Below are 17,945 nucleotides of genomic sequence, written 5' to 3'. Positions count from 1 at the left end.
CGGTTGGCAGAGTTTGACGATGTTTGCTATGTACAGTCTCTAATTGGTGGAGTTATTTTGACAGAAAGCTAACTATTCTATTTTCCGACGAAGGGCCCCTCTCTTCAGTATTTGGTCTGGATCTTGAGCGTTCCTGCAAAAATGAAATGTTCTTAGATATAAGATGCAAGTTGAAGTACATTTGGGAAATAAAGTAGGGAAATAGTATTTTGGCTCATGATTGTAGAAGTCAAATGATGCCTTCGGTCTTGCCCCAAGACTTGATGTTATTTTCCTCGATTCTTGTATTCCTGCACTCAAAGAAAATTTTAGTTTGAGATGGGGTGTTGATGTGCATCGACTTGCGGACTGAAGCCTCGTCACTAGAATCCTTCGACACCTTGTCAGTACCGCACATAGTTTCTTAACCTAGAGACTTGGTAGGTGGATTAGTAGAAAAAATATTTTTGAAAAGAATTAACTTGTTTTTCTAGAAAATAAGTATACTACGTATATATTGGGTATATATATAGTAATTCTCCAGCGTTTTTAAATTATGACATATTTCGAAGTCCATCGAGCTTTCCATTTTGTTGACTATATCCAACATAGTCCTCATGTAGCTTTTACCCTTCTGATGAAGCTTTCCTAGATTTTTTGCAGACACTGTGACAATCGATATTCTTCAATAATCTGAGGTTACGCTAACTATGAGGAATGTTTCCTAAGGGTATGCAAAGAATTGATCGAGCCTGACTCAGGCTGCCTACGTATCCCCAAAATAGGAATCAGATCATAACATAGTTCGAATACAAGTGGAAAAAATAGAAGTATGTAATGCAATGACCGAGCTTGACTCAAGCTGCCTACATATCCAAGTGGAATCAGGTCGTAACGTAGTTTAGTTACAATAGGGAAGTAAACAAATATGAAATGGAATGAAATGACCGGGCCTGACTCAAGCTGCCTACGTATCCAAGTGGAATCAGGTCAGGACGTAGTTCATATTACAATAGGAAAGTGAAAAATATGAAATGCATTGTAAGAACATGTAATACAATGGCCAGACCTGACTCAGGCTGCCTACGTATCCAAGCAGAATCAGGTCAGGTCATAGTTCAAATACAAAAGGAAAGTGAAAAATATGAAATGCATAGGACCGAATCCGACAAGGATTGCCTATGTATCCCACCGAGGGATTTCAGGTCGAGCGTAGTTCTAAATACATGGAAATGATGATTTTGGATTTTTTAAGGGAGAGCGGATCCGATGTGGGTTGCCTACGTACCCCGTCGTGGGAAGTCAGGTCTAAACGTAGTTCTGTTACATTGAAAAATGCAAAAGTACACAAAATAAGCGCTAATGTTAAGGTCTTCAGATGTAGTATTTCTTGATAGCGTCTGAATTGATTGGCTTTGTGCTCATTCTACCGTCCATTTCTCCTAATATTACCGCTCCTCCTGAGAGTACTCTATGAATCATGTAGGGTCTTTGCCAATTTGGTGCAAATTTCCTTTTGGCTTCTCCTTGGTGGTCAGTAAAGATCTTCTTTAATACCAACTGCCTCGGTGTGAACTGTCGAGGTTTAACTTTCTTATTGAACGCTTTGGTCATTCTGTTTTGATAGAGTTGGCCATGACAAACCGCGTCCATCCTCTTTTCATCGATGAGCATTAATTGTTCGTGCCTGCTATGTATCCATTCTGCATCGTCCAGACCAACCTCTTGGATAATCCTTAAAGATGGTATTTCCACCTCAGCAGGTATAACTGCTTCTGAACCATAAACCAACATATAAGGAGTTGCCCCAGTTGATGTCTTGATTGTGGTGCGATAACCAAGTAAAGTATATGGTAGCTTCTCATGCCATTGCTTGTGACTGTCCACTATTTTCCTTAGGATCTCCTTGATATTCTTATTTGCAGCCTCAATTGCTCTATTCATCTTAGCCGGTAAATCGTGGAATTTCGATGAGCAATCTTGAACCTTTCACAAGTTTCCTTCATAAGATCGCTGTTGAGGTTGGCTGCATTTTCTGTTATAATTGATTCTGGAATTCCAAATCGAAAAACTATGTTGTTGCGAACAAAGTCTGCCTTGTATGTCGAAGCTTCGACCCATTTTGTGAAATAATCTATAGCCACCAGAATGAAACGATGTTCATTTGATGCGGGAGGCTCTATGGGTTCGATAACGTCCATGCCCCAAGCAGCAAACGGCCAAGGGAAACCCATCACATTTAGCTTATTTGGTGGAACCCGTATAAAATCTCCATGCACTTGACACTGATGACACTTTTGCACATACCGGATGCTATCTCTCTCCATGGTCATCCAAAAATATCCAGCTCTTAAAATCTTCTTTGCCAAAGTGAACCCATTCATGTGAGGTCCACATGTTCCTGCATGTATTTCTTCCAAAAGTCCTGTCGCTTCTGCAGCGTCAACACACCTCAGCAATCATAAATTCAAAGTTCTCTTATATAGGATTTCTCCATTAAGGAAGAAATGATTGGCCATCCTCCTCAAAGTCCATTTCTGTTTGCTTGTAGCATTTTCAGGATATTCTTGTGCTTCTATTAATCTACTGATGTCATAGTACCGGGGTCTTCTATCCAGTTTCTCATCTACATGAAAACAATATGCATGTTGATCATGCATCTCTATATCGATAGGGTCGATGTAATTCTTGTCTGGATGTTGAATTATCGAGGACAATGTTGCCAAAGCATCGGCAAACTCATTTTGAGCTCGAGGGGGATGCTTGAACTCAATCCTTGTGAATCTCCTACTTAACTCTTTTATGTAATGCAAATAAGGAAGGATCTTGACATTCTTAGTGGTCCATTCTCCTTGTACTTGATAAACCAACAAGTCGGAATCTCCTATCACCAAGAGTTCTTTGATATTCATGTTTATGGCCATCTTGAGTTCGAGAGTACAAGCTTCATATTCCGCCATGTTATTGGTACAGTAGAACCTAATCTTGGCTGAGATTGGGTAATATGACCTATTTCCGAAATTAAGACTGCTCCTATTCCAACTTCAATAGAGTTCGATGCTCCATCAAAGAACATCCTCCATCCATTATATGACTCTGATATGTTTTCTCCTACAAACAAAACTTCTTCATCAGGGAAGTAGATTGTGAGCGGCTGGTAATCCTGGTCCACCGGGTTTTCTACGAGGTGATCTGCCTGGGCTTGTCCTTTTCTGGCCTTTTGTGTCACGTACACGATATCAAACGCGCTCAACAAAATTTGCCACTTTGCCAGCTTACCTGTAGGCATTGGTTTTTGAAAGATGTACTTGTGTGGATGCATTCTTGAGATGAAGTACGTGGTGTCTGAAGACATGTAATGCCTAAATTTTGGTGCAATCCAAGTCAAAGCGCAACATGTTCGTTCCAACAAGATGTATCTTGCCTCGTATGGTGTGAACTTCTTGCTCAATTAGTAAATGGCTTGCTCTCTTCTACTTGTCTCATCATGCTGCCCCAATACACATCCAAATGCATTATCCATGACAGATAAATATAATAACAAAGGCTTTCCCAGCTCTGGTGGGACCAATACTGGTGGGTTGGACAAGTACTATTTGATTCTATCAAAAGCCTTTTGGCATTCCTCTGTCCATTTTGTGGCGGCATCCTTTTTCAGTAATTTGAATATGGGTTCACAGATCACTGTGGATTGAGCTATTAACCGACTGATGTAATTTAGTCTTCCTAAGAAACTCATTACGTCTTTCCTGGTCTTGGGTGAAGGTAGCTCTTGGATTGCTTTTATCTTTGATGGATCCAACTCTATTCCTTTCCTTCTAACGATGAATCCCAATAGTTTTCCCGCGGGTACTCCAAATGCACACTTTGCTGGATTCAACTTCAGATTATACTTACGCAACCTCTCAAAGAACTTTCGTAAGTCATCCAGGTGGTCTGAACTTCTTCTGGATTTGATAACGACATCATCCATGTACACTTCAATTTTCTTGTGGATCATATCGTGGAAAAGGGTAGTCATTGCCCTCATGTAGGTTGCACCGACATTTTTTAGACCAAATGGCATTAATCTGTAGCAAAACACTCCCCATGGAGTGATAAATGTTGTCTTCTCCGCATCATCTTCATCCATCAGGATTTAGTGATATCCTGCAAAAGCAATTGGCAAATGATTGCAACTCATGTCTTGCACAATTATTGATGAGTATATGAATATTTAGAAGAGGGAAATCATCCTTAGGACTGGCCTTGTTGAGATGTCGATAGTCCACACATATTCTGATCTTTCCATCCTTTTTTGGCACAGGCACAGTATTGGCTAACCATGTGGGATAATTTGTAACCCTCATAACGTTCGCCTCAATTTGCTTAGTTACCTCCTCCTTGATCCTTAAACTCAAATTTGGCTTAAATTTTCTTGTCTTTTGCTTAATAGGTAGACAAGTGGGATCAGTCGGTAATTTGTGCGAAACAATATTGGTGCTTAGTCCTGGCATGTCATCATAAGACCAAGCAAATACGTCGACGTACTGCTTAAGCAACTCTATTAACTCTTGCTTTCTTTCAGCCTCCAAATGTATGCTGACTCGTGTTTCTTTCATGATTTCCTCATCTCTTAAGTTGACAACCTCTGTTTCATCCATATTAGGCTTTTTCTGACTTTCAACTTACTCGATCTCATGTGGTATATTTTCAGGCATCATGCTTTCATCATATTCTTCGTGATATTGTTCATTACTTTCACCTTTCTTGGTGGATTCGTTACATGTCATAACCGTTGAACGAGGATTTTTATTAATATGAGTGCTGAAAAGTGCACAAGGTAAGTAAAAATAAATAGATATTTAAATAACGAGAATTTTTTTAAAAAGAAAATAAAGACTTTTTATTTCAAAGCATTCTAGCTTTTAGAAGAGGCAAACAACAAAATATTAGGCATGATTCAAGCCTCAATTTGATCATGCAAACTTTTAAAACTAAGACTACTTCAAGACTCTGGTTGAAACGGGGACAGGCTGATGGTTCAGTTCTGCAAGATTTCTCCAGGTTCAGCATCACGAATGGTCAATTTGCTAAGATTTATCTCTTCCTCTTCTCTAACCATGGCCACGAACAGATCGTATATTCCTTCTATAATGTTATCAACACCAGCTTGATCTGGAATCAAAGCTTGTTTTGGTAAGAAGATTGTATCACTTGCCCCTGGTGGAATCTTCCCAAGGCGGGCTCGTATCCGAGTCCGTTGGTGCCTCTCTGATGCTTCAGCTGGATTGGCTCAACTATACTGTTGGACTTGGGTCCAAGTCCACTTTTTGGCTGATACCCATACTTCAACATTTCTGACGCAACCATTTTTGCTGCACTTGACAATTTGGTATCTTCGGGCTCTATTTCCTCATTGACCCTTATAGCTTGCATGATTTCCAAAGTGTGAAAAGTGGCTCCGTCTAACTCGTCGGTGACTGGGATAGAATTAACAGAATGAATGGGGTGACTGAGCTCTCCGTGGACGATAACTTCTGTGCGACCCCACTCAAACTTTACACATTGATGAAGAGTGGAAGGAACAACTCTTGCCATGTGAACCCATGGTCTTCCCAACAATAGGTTGTAGTTGGATGATACATCCATCATTTGAAATAGAATGGGGAATTCAGCCGACCTCACCTGTAATGTGAGATAAATCTCTCCAATGACACTTCTTGCTCCATCAAAAGCTCTAACTTTCACACAACTTTCCCTTATCTCTCCCATATTAATGCCTAAATCCCTCAAAATGGTGAAAGGATAGATGTTGCATCCAGAACCACCATCAATTAAAACTCGAGTCACAATTTTATCACAACATTTGACTGCGATGTGAAGCGTTTTATTATGACCAGTTCCTTCTGTAGGCAACTCATCATCGTGGAAAGAAATCTTGTTAGCTTCCACTATTCTTCCAATTTTTGCAGCTAAGGTCTCACTTGTGGTCTCTTTTGGAATGATCACTCCGCTTAACACCTCCATCAAAGCATTCCTATGAGCTTTAGAACTCATAAGCAAAGACCAAATGGATATGTGGGCTGGCGTCTTCTTCAGCTGTTCTTCAACCGAATAGTCTTTAGACTGCATCTTCTTCCAAAACTCTGCGGCTTCAGCATCGGTAACATTCTTCTTTGGATTCTGTTCTTTTCTGAGAACTCTATAATTTAGATCCTATGGGGCATAACACCTCCCCGACCTAGTCATTCCTTGAGCCACGACAGTATCGATCATCTTGCCCTTGGCACCTGCTCAATAGTCCCAAGGGACTGCTTTGGTGTCATACTCAGGCTTTCTAGAAATTAGAGTGGTCACTACAACACTTGGGAGATATGTTTGGGCAGTCAGAGGTTCTCTTAGTTGAACAGTAATAACAGGTTGCGCCGAAGATGTCATGGTATCCGCTTCATCTATGTTTAGATAGTCGGGGGTCTCATATTCGTCATCCAAAGTAACCATGTTGACTTCCCGATTCTCATGGTTTGGGAAGGGATTGTTGTTCACATTGGGAGGTGCTGTAGTGCATTTGATTACTCCTCTCTTGATCAAATATTCGATTTGGTTCTTCAAACCATAACAATCTTCTGTGTCATGTCCTTGGACTCCCGAGTGGTAAGCGCATCGCTTGTTCCATCAAAATTACGAGGGATTGGATCAGGAAGTTTTCCTTCAACTGGTTGCAGCACTTCCGCTTTTCTCAATCTCTCAAACAATTGGGCGTAGGGTTCGGCAATCGGTGTGTAAGTTCGAGCATTTCTAGCTTCAAGATTTGGATGTGGTCTTGGTGCATATGCTGGTCTATTTTGGTAGATTGGTGCTTGGACAGGGACATATGGTCTTAGAGGATTTTGGTATGCTGGTTCTCGGGGTGGATTATAGTGTGGTTGGGTATTATACACTGGGACGTATGAATTATGTGCAATAATTTGGGGATTATTGGGGTATCGGTGGGATGGTCCTCCTTGTTGGTAAGTGACAACTGAAACATCCTCCTTTTTCTTTTTGATGCCGCCAATGGAACCCGATTGTATAGCCCTACTTGCAGCTTGCAATGCGACCATAGACTGAATCTTCCCAAATCTAACACCCTCCTCTATAAACTCTCCCATCTTGACCAATTCTGCAAACTTCTGACCCATCATTGACATCATCTTGTCAAAGTAGATACCTTCTTGAGCTCGAATAAAGTACTTCGAGAGCTCACTCTAATCTAGAGGTGGTTGCACCCTTACGGCCTCAGTTCTCCAACGTCGTGCATATTCCTGGAAATTCTCAGATGGCTTATTCTGTATATTAGCCAATGAGAATCTGTCAGCAGTAATTTCAGTATTGAATTTGAAATGAGTTATGAAGTCCTCAGCCATTTCCTGCCAGTCACGCCATTTGCGAGGGTCTTGGCGGGTATACCAGGTTAATGCTTCTCCAGACAGACTCCGAATGAACAACTTCATCCTCAACTTCTCATTTCTCCCTACATCGACTAATTTGTCACAGTATGCCCTTAAATGTGCGTAAGGGTCACCTTTTCCATCGAACATGTCAAACTTCGGTGGTTTGTACCCTATTGACATGTCAATGTTTGGATGGATGCACAAGTCATCATAATCCAGACTCTCTGTCCCTCAACCGAGCATCTTTCTCAATTTCTTCATATTGATCGACCTCGTATGCGACATTAACCACAGCTGGCGTAGTGAAGGTAGGAGCTCCAACGTCATATACGGGTGGAACATGTGTCTCATAGGGAGCGGTGACATGTGCCCCAAGTATCTGTTGCATTGTAGGTATGGTAGGGACACGATTAGAAAGGTCAGGAACGGTCCTGACTGCGGTTGGAGAAGCGGTGGAACTCGACCGTGAGTAGGAGCGTGTTGAGTCAGTTCTAGCTGATTTGGAAAGTCGGCAGAAGGCAAGTCAGCCTTTGGGAAGTAGATAGGTGTCTTGAAAGTAGGGAAAGTGGTCACCGATAGTTTGGCCAAGTTTCGCACTTGACACAATTCTTCCCTCAAGATCTTGAGTTTTTGTTCCATGTGAGCCATTTTCTCCTAGTTTTGAATGTCAGCTATACTTCGAGAACTTTCGGGATTCTCAATAGGGACTATTATGTTTGCGGCAGCGTTGAATTCGTCTTTATCAGTCATTTTTTCCTTTGATCGAAGGTTGTATAGTGACTTAGCCAGTTTACAAGTTGACACAAATCAACGTACTTTTGGGGATAAATAAAGAAAAGAAAACAAAGAGAAAGGGAAGTTGTGTTAGTTTGGGAAATATTGAAAGTGGTAACAAATAAGTAAATGTAACACATATATGCGCCAATTTGGCGATATTCAAAACGCGTCCTAATATAGAACCTCTTTTTGCCTGAGGTAGGCCTACGTTGAAATTAGTTTGATAATAAATGACCCGTTTAAACACATTTTAGATTTGGAGCAAACATAACTTCATTGATTAATTAGTTTGGCTATTACAACGATGTAGGCGGTAAGAAGCCAAAGAAATGAAAGTACAGGTGTGGCCATAAGGCCTACAAGAGGTATAGGCCACACGGCACTTTAAAGAGCTTATGAGGGAATTCAAAGAAGAAAGATGATCTACGGTCAGGTTGGAGCATCATCATCATCGTCCACATCATAGTAAGGACCCGGGTGATACTCTGGAGACTCTTCAGAGCCATGCTCGGATGATATGTCTATAACCCCTCCATCTCTTGGGTCATAGATGTTAGAACCCATCTCAGAGACCTCAATGTGATCCTCCCACACTTCTTCTTCTGGGTCCTTTTTGGGATCCTCCTCTGGGTCCTCTTCAGGGTTTTCTTCAGGGTCCTCTTCAGGATCCTCTTCTTGGATTAAATAATCGATGGATCCTAGAACTATCTGATTGTACATGGGTGTAGTGAACCCCATGCGAGGAAGTACCGATCCTCTAATCCAATCAACTTGTTGTCTGTCTGCAAACCCCCAATGCCAGTGTGTGCTTGGATGAGCCATATGACTCACAGTATTCCGCCAAGCGTAATACTCTGGCGTACACCATCTTTTGTCTCCTATTTCTAAATCGATTGAGGATTCCTACTCGGCTTGTAGATTTCTTATCAGTTCCAGCGAGACTGAAGTGAATGCATCTTCATGTGATCCCATCACTGACCATAGCGGAATGTCTTGGATAACTCCAAATTGCCGCATAACTCGAAGAGGTGTATATGGTTGGATGTCCCAGAGCCCAATTAACTCGATAAAGAAAAAGTATCAAGTCCTTACAAATGCCAATCCTGTTATCCAAGAGAACTTTCATTGGATGGCATCTCCCGTGAGGTTGTTCAAAAATGTGCGCCATTCTTCCCTTTCTGTCGGCGCACCTACCCAATTTTGGAGATGATTTTCGTGGCTTTTGATCTTGTTAGGAACACCTATGTAGTAATCCATTTGTGGATCACGTCGATAGAAATGTTATACTGCATCCTCCGAAGAAATCGTGTCCCTTAATGCAGGCTGTCATTGAACGAAGAACTTCGGGGATGATCATAGGCACCAAAGTAAATCTTTGTGGATCGTTGAAGATGCTTATAACCATCGGCAATATATTGATGTCGATAGAATTGGACCTTATCAGGAACACCATAACTCCTAAAAAAGCGATAACGATCGAATACTCTTGGCTTCATATGCTCCCATGCTCCGTGAGTACATTCAAATTTACGCTGATATTCATAGTAACCTTCCGAATGCCTAAACCTCTGAAAGAGATAGTCTAACTCGACGTGTCCACCGTCCACATATCTCAATGACCGAAATATGTGCAGATCCAAGAGATTTAGGAAGTCACCTGTACAAATAGTTGAAGGTATCACCGGCAACCTCCCTCTAATTGGTAGTTCGATAGGACTACTGAACTCCTCTAGTGTAGGAGTGATCTCGAAATCCAGGAATTTGAAAGTTACGGTGCTCGGTTCCCAAAATCCCATTAGCTGAGTTACAAAGACTTTATCGCATTGTATCTCCAGAAGCAACAATAATGCTCCTAAGTGCCCTTGAATCTCTGCCCCGTGTATCCTGCGGATATTTTGCCACCAATTTTGTAGAATGTGAGGCGCTGAAACAACCATTTGGATATCCAGCAAGTCTTGGTTGAGGTTCATCTGAAAAGATGGTAAATGGTGTAATGAGTTTATTTGCTCCAAATCCGTTAAGTGTTTAAGTTTTGATAATTTATATCAATTTCACACAGTTTATGTCGTCGAGTTTTAAAGAAGAAACTCATTGACATTTGGGTGGTTTACTAAACGCAACAACAATACCGTATACTATCTTGCTTAAGGCTATGCAACATGATCTATTTTATAAAGTAAGATTTTTTTCTAGATGATTAAGAGAGGGACTAAGTAATTGCGAGAAAGTGCACTATCTTAATTGCACAAACTTTGAAACAAAGAAATCCAAAGAGAGTTTCAGAGGAGTGCAGGAACACCCCTCGCGTGTACAGTGTGTGCGTGTACAGCCAAAGACTCGATAGAAAGTGTATATGACAGTGTAGAGAAAGAAGTAACAAGTAGTGTTTTATAACAAATAAGGAACACAAGTTTGGATTTCACTTGCGACCTTTCAGTCAAAACAGTATATCAATTCGGAAAAGCAACAAGCAAAAATAAACAAGTAATCACAAGTATTATTCCTAAATTAAGTTAAAACCTAAGTAAGTTCCCCAGCGGAGTCGCCAAGCTGTAGCCAAACCTGAATAAGAGTTTTGGTTACTCGGGGAAAAGGTGTTAAGCACTCCCCAGAGCCTATCTGAAGATAGTCCTTAAACACGATTTAGGAAATTATGATTTGGAAAACTTGTTTATTTATTTGCTTTAAAAATCAATAATAAATTAATTAGTTAGTTTAAAAGAAATGCAATATAAGGTATGACATATATATGTTTTATAGAATAGATTTAATAGTCGTATTCTAAAATAAATAAATAAATGTACTTAAATATTTTATATATTCATATATAGTTGTATCATAATAAAATTATCCTAAAAATATATAGATGTTGAATTTGCGAAAATCTGTCGTCTTATTAAGACGTGAATAATAGTTGAGTGTAAATATGTAGTAAATATATGATGTGTAATTTGAATGAAAATATATAGAATAGAGTTATCTAAAATAAAATAAATGATACTAGATGTTAAAATATTATATAAAGCTTTATGATCTTAAATATGTTTATCATGAAATGTAGTATATACATGTAAGTTGTGTAAAACATGTGAATGTTTATTATTTTATTTACATGTAAGGATAAGTTAACAATAGATTAGATTTAGTAAAATAATATGTGTAAAGTGTAGGAAAAAATTATAAAAATAAATAAGTAACATTTGAGATAGTAGATGAAAAAAAAGATTATATAGAGAAAAATGTAGAATATATAGCTTTATGTGTATGACATATATATGTATGTACCTTATATTTGAACCTGTTGGCATATCTAAAATTGTGAAATATCATATTAAAAGATTAAAATGTTTTTAACAATACTGATACAAAAAAAAAGAAGTAAGAATAGTTAATATATTTTATATAGGAGTGATGTAAAGAATATAAAAATAGGTCTAACTATTGAGTCTTATTCTGTAGTTATATTTTTTTTTGTTAAATATAGAAGCCTACTTTTCTACTTATTTTCTTAAAAAATAATATGTATGTCTAAAGATAAATATTAAACTAGTTACAAATTTATTTGGAGGTCCTAAGCAATGAGTAAGCCTAAATAAATATTAATTTAGCTCTTTTGAAACTTAATTTGAAAAACTTTTAAACTATAAGTCCTTCTTTTCAATTTAAAAGGCCTGAAAAAGGTTATAAGTAAAAATGCTAACCATTTTTTAAGAAAATATTTTTTGTATCATTTTGTTCTAAAAGCGTTTCAACTAAATTCATAAACAAATAAAATTAGCTCACATAAATAAACTTCAAAACAAAAGACAAGCCATATATAAAAAACTTGTAAGTAAAGGTTAGCCAATATATCAAAACAACAGAAATTAGGACAACGAAAGAAAGAGTAAGAAAATATTAGACTCCTAATTTTGCGAGACTCCAAACATTGCGGTGATCCTAATTGATGTTGGCCTAATATTTTAGACCAATAACAAGTTTCAAAGTAGAAACTCCAGCCCTCCGGTTATTCATGAGACACAAGAAAAATAAGAGGATTAGAGTCAGTGGGCAAAAACAAGGACTTAACTATAGATATTAAAAGACATGAATAACTCAACAACATTTTTTAAGTAGCATTCCAAGACATTACTCACTCTTTCGATCTAAAGGAATGAGAAAAATACACTTAATTGGCAATGATGAATAACAATAATATTTGAGATTCTAATTTCGATAGTGACAATCCAAGAGAAGTGTATTAGTATTATGCAATACAACATGTTATTTGACAAAGAAAATAACTCCTATGATAGAAATACATCAGTTCGAATAATCAGATCATATATAAATAAAGAATAGGATCTGAAAGAAATCTTATGGAACTTAATTAAACTAGCATTGTTTCCATAGTAACTCTAAATCACTTCAAATAAAACTAAAAGACAGGGCAGTGATATTACTCATTCAAACATAATGAAATCGAGCTTCAACAAGTGCAAAACTTAAAACATACATAAACTATAGACATACTATAATCCGAAGCCTGAATTTTAGCTAGAATCAGATCCTAAGTTTTGTTGATCGAGAAAAGAATTAAGTCGAGATTAAACAATATAAGAGAAGAGCACCCAATTTATTTGAAACTCACAATTGAATTAATAACAACGTACAAAAATCACAATACACTCAAAGCAGTAGAAATAATACAAGCTACTGGATGAACTAAGTACTAAAAATGGAAATTTCTAAAGAGAATAATTATGACTAAATTATTTTTTTTTGCAAAAGATGAACAACACATTAAGTTAAAATAAATCAAGATTGGAAGAAATTTTACCTTGTGTTGAGCAGCAAACTAAAGCTTTGACGTCGAAAGATTCCAACTTCGAAACTTCCTCTTCGACTCGAAACAAAAAAAGGAAACATAGAGAAGAAAGAGAGACAATTTTTACACTCTAAAAGCACCGAAGTATTGCAGTTCTTCAATCATTTTTCTCGATGTCATTTTTTTGTGTGTTTTCGAATGGGAAGACGCCTGCCCTTTTATAGGTTAAAATCTGATTCAAAAATACGAATTTGAAATCAAAATATTCACTGAAAAATAGAGAGCTACTGCTACAGATCAAATCAACATCACTTTTTGGACCCATTGGAGCCGTTTCAGCCACAAAATTTAAAATATTTTGAACAAAAGTTAAGCCGAAAATATAGGTGTAGGTGGTGTAGGGATCGCTTTTTGTCAGAAAAAAGGATGGTGGAGAAGACATAAAGCAAGGGACCGCCGGAAATTGACACTTTCCGGCGGTTCACAGCTGTTCTTTGATGGGACTAAGCAGTGATGGGGCATGGGGAAGGAGAACGCCTAGGGAAGGAGGAGAAGTTGTGAGGTGATGGGGGTGTTGATTGATGGAAGGCAGACAAGGGGAAAGATATGACCAACGAAAACTGCCGTTTTTCGGCGGTCCGAAGTTGATGGGAGAGGAGCGTCGTTTGGGGAGAAGTAAGGCTTCTGGGGAAAAAGCAATGTCTTGGAGAAAGAAAAGTCTGAAACGGCTTGTACTATTTTGGGAAGGATGAAAAGCTTTGGTATTTAATTCGGGCCGTCTGATCGTTTGATCGGACGGTTAGGATAAATCATGAATTAAAAGGAAGAGTTATATATATATATATATGTATGTATATGATAAAAGCTTAATTACTAGGACCATTAGATTATATCGTAGGGTCAAGATTTAAGCTAAAGAAGCACAATCCATGTGCTCGCCTACGTGGCATACACGGATTGGCCGATTTAAGAAGACTTGGATTGCCAAATTTGCTCAAATTAAATTCATTTAAATTATAGCTACTTTCTTTTTTAAATAGCCATAAGAGATAATTATTTTTGCAAGATTAGCTTATTTGATAAAATTAGTCGTTCTTAAAAATTAAATTAATATAAATTATTAACTCATTAATTGATTAAGATAACTATTGCGACAAAAGAAATTATATTTGAACAAAAATTGATTCAATTCTTCAGAATGACACTTATTTTAATGAGAAAGTAAGTAATAATATAATATATTTAATTTTTATAAGAAATAGAAATAAATTTATGAGGTAAAAATAAATAATTAAAAATCTTTTCGTGTTCCTACAAAATTTCATAACACACACACACACACATATATATATTAAATTATTATTATTATTATTATTATTATTATTATTATTATATGTGGAGAGCCAAAATTGGGTGTCAACAATGGGTGATATGAGTCTAGTTCTAATTTGAGTATTGCATTGTTTAACTCTGTTTTCGGGGGTTTCGGGGTCGATTTTGAGAAGTGGGTTGAAAAGTAGGCACGTTGGGTCATTTTGAGAGCTGGTTCGAGCCACTCGGCGATTCGCTAAAGTATGTTTGATCGCCCTTTGTCTGCGCCCCTGAACCCTCGTTGCATTGTAACTTTCGGCGGACAAACCCTTGATTGCCGAAAGTTATCGGCGATTCACCGAATGGTTACTATCTATTGCCAACTTGCTGAGAATTTTGAGCCAATCCCTTCGGCAAGCCCGATTTAGCTCGCCAAAGCGATTCGGTGATTCGCCGACTAGATCGGCAAGTCTGTCTGCAGTAAATTTTCTGTGCTTTGATATGAATACTTATTAACTTTTCTCCGATGTTCTGCAGCCATGGTGCGAACAAATCTAGAGAGGCCACCCCAGAACAAGGCACGGGGAATTACTATAAACGAAAGGGGATCAAATCCTCCAAAGAAGAGAAGGCAAAAACTCCCACCGGGAGACAAAGGCAAAAGAAAGAAGCACACATCTGAGAGAATGGATGTTGACACCCGAGCTAATTTGTCTGAGCCTGAAGACGAGTAGCCTTTGATTTCCCGAAGAGATGAGATCCGGGATACATCTTAGCCCACGTCCACCAAAGTTCTCTCAGCTGCCACCCCTCCTGCAACAGAATCAGTGCCAGCTCAAGCACCTCATGTGACCTCTACACTTCCAGTCGTTCCTCCTTCTAAGCTTCTGAACAAATTGAAAGGTGATGGTTTACGAACCATTCTCGAGGAAAAGTATTCAGATGCGAAGGAGACCCTCCAATTCAACAGGTTTGAGTAGTTCACTAGGCCTCGAGGCCCCTATATTCCTTCTTAGGTCTGTGAGTTCTACACATCTTATGGTGATCTGGTTCCCAAGAGCAAGAAGAAAGCCAGTGAGTTCAGACCGGTAAAGGCAGTCATGGTTCGAGGCAAGGAGGTTGGGTGCAACAGTGAGTACATTAATGTTGTACTAGGTAGAGATCTGCACTCTACACACTCGTATGACGAATTTCCTGTTGCTCAATCCTTGGATGATCTGAAGTGGTGGCTAGAACCTTTGTTTTCTGATACCACTCTGAGGTGGATCGAGGCGGGCGCCCTATTGAGAAGAGGGATTTGAGTATTGCTGCCCGGTTCTGGTTTGGCTTTATCAGCAACACCATTATGCCATCCCAGAATGAGTCTGTCCTCCGCCAATCTAAGGTGGCATGCCTAGGGTCCATCATATCCAGGAGGCACATCGACCTAGGACTTCTGATTTCATAGGAGATAGCCATGAGAGCCAAGCAGAGATAAACTTCTCTGTCATTCCCGTTCCTGATCACTGAGTTATGCCGGTGTGCTGGATTACCCCGGGATGCTGCGAGAGATATTGAGGTCACTACTTCTTCCTCTACTGACATCCGACGTATTGAGGCCAAGTACACACGAGAGGAGGCTGACGGGAGGAGAGCAACTCCGGCAGATGCTTCTCCGGAGGTTGATGTTGATTCGTTACCTACAGAGGCATCTTTGCCTACTCCGGCTTTCGAGCCTTCAGGTACTTCTACCCCTCCCACTTCTTCACAAGTTTTGGGCACCTCCACCTCGTCCCAGCCAGTCAAGATTACTCAGGCGATGATCCTAAAAATGGGAAATCTAGCCTATTCAGCTGATGTGAGGGCGAATCAATTGGATAGATCCATCCCAGTGATGATTGAGAGCGCTATTTCAGCTACACTGACCTCCCTTCGGGATTTTGCTGATGATTTAGCTACTAGAGTCACAGCTTGTGAGAGCAGATAGGGGGAGGCCTCAGAGGTTTCGGCTTTGCAAGCCGAGGTAGCAGACTTGCGTAAGGACATAAACTATCTAAAGTCTACCGACTTTTCCTCACTACTGAAGGATGCTGATGATATTGATGCCCCAGAGAGTTCAGTGATTCCTCCGAGTACCATCGGAGATGTATAGAGGGATGACACAACAATTGATGAGTCAGAGGCGGAGACCGATGAGGAGTAGATAGAGGTACATGATGATGAGGTGTACAATGATTTAGCGGATCTGGAGAATGCCATGTATGAGACAGCACGCCAGATAGCATTGAGAGACACTGCCATGGGCGAATCTAGTGGAGCTGGTCATTCTGAGGTGACTCCGGGAACTGAAGCCCAGATCTCGAGCACTACACCGGGCACTGATGCCCAGACAGATGGATCGACTCCTTAGACAGGATCCCCTTTTTACCTCTCTCTCTGTCTTTATTTCTTTTCACTTTTAGATATGATTATTTGCATTTGAGGACAAATGTTTTTCATTTGTGGTGGGGTGAGGCCCACCTTTGTGCATATCTGTTTTGTTTATCTATTTGGGCCTTGTGCTAAATTTGTGTTACACTGCTTTTTGTGGAAGGTTTGAGCTTGTGGCTCCTTGCTTTTAATTGAAAATGATTTTTGACCCTTTCAAAAAAAAATTGCCACCTCTTGTATGTGTTGATTGTGGCTGTTCTTTTGCAAATTTGAGTATCAGTTTTGATCAATACCGATGACTTGAATAGTGCTCATAACCGAACAAACATGAATGTGCGCCAACGATGAGGCCAAATGAAGTTGCATAGACAATATGTGAACTCTTTGCATCTCGTTGTGACTAGCCAATTATCGAATCGAGTCTCTTGTGATGATCGTTGCACATTGACGAAAGTGTGGAGTCTTGTTTGACCTTGGTGTCAATGCCTTGTGTGATGAGCTTACTGTGAACCATGCATGATAACACCTAGAATTTTCCCCGTTGGTCCAGTTGACTAAAGTGATGTGAACTGTTGAAATGATCTTAAGAAACTTTAAAGAGTGTGAACCAATTTGACATATACTTCTTTCGTGGCCTACCTTGTGAGTGCGTGAACCTCTTTTGAACACCTCTTGAGCCTTACCTTTCTTTGGAATAAACTTGATGAAAACATTACCTTTCTTAAATCCACTACCCATAATCTTCTTGATTTGTGGATCAATTGAATAGCCAACTTAGGCCAAAAGCCTAAGTTGGGGGTGTGGTGAAAAGAGAAGGCAAGTCAAGAAGTGCAAGAAAAGTCTCCTTTAACCCATGATTTTGAGAAAAATGGAACCCCTCCATATAAAAAAAATAAAAAAAGGAGAGAGAAGAGAAGAGAAAAGAAAAGAATGAAAAAGAAAAAGTCATGGAATAAAGTACAAAAGAAATGGGGTTTTCGAACAATCCATGGAAAGTGAATAATGGGATGACTTATGAGCACTAAAAAAAATAATGAAAGAAGAGGAAATGAAGCGTTGTGAGCACCACATTTCATGAGAATGAAAGCCACTGAGCCTAAATGACCATACATTTGCACTCAGTTCCATTACAAACCTTGAAAGGAACTTTTTTATCTTGAGTGAGCTGAAGCAAGTGTCGATTGGAAAATACGGGTAAACCTATGGGTGAAAGCATGCACCGTGTTCTTCTTTGTGAGTGTGAGCGT

At 39.2% G+C, this 17,945-nt stretch overlaps 1 protein-coding gene across 1 annotated transcript; it reads right to left on the bottom strand.

Moving 5' to 3' along the window:
- Positions 1-1,353: 1,353 nt before the first annotated feature.
- On the bottom strand, positions 1,354-1,923 carry LOC107059881 (uncharacterized). The gene has a single exon (XM_015306964.1). It carries the CDS (start codon positions 1,921-1,923, stop codon positions 1,354-1,356), a length of 570 nt encoding a protein of 189 aa, XP_015162450.1.
- Positions 1,924-17,945: the final 16,022 nt, after the last annotated feature.

This window comes from Solanum tuberosum, unplaced genomic scaffold (assembly GCF_000226075.1).
Source record: "Solanum tuberosum cultivar DM 1-3 516 R44 unplaced genomic scaffold, SolTub_3.0 scf00044, whole genome shotgun sequence".
Classification (NCBI taxonomy): domain Eukaryota; kingdom Viridiplantae; phylum Streptophyta; class Magnoliopsida; order Solanales; family Solanaceae; genus Solanum; species Solanum tuberosum.
This window is presented reverse-complemented; position numbering and strand designations above follow the sequence as displayed.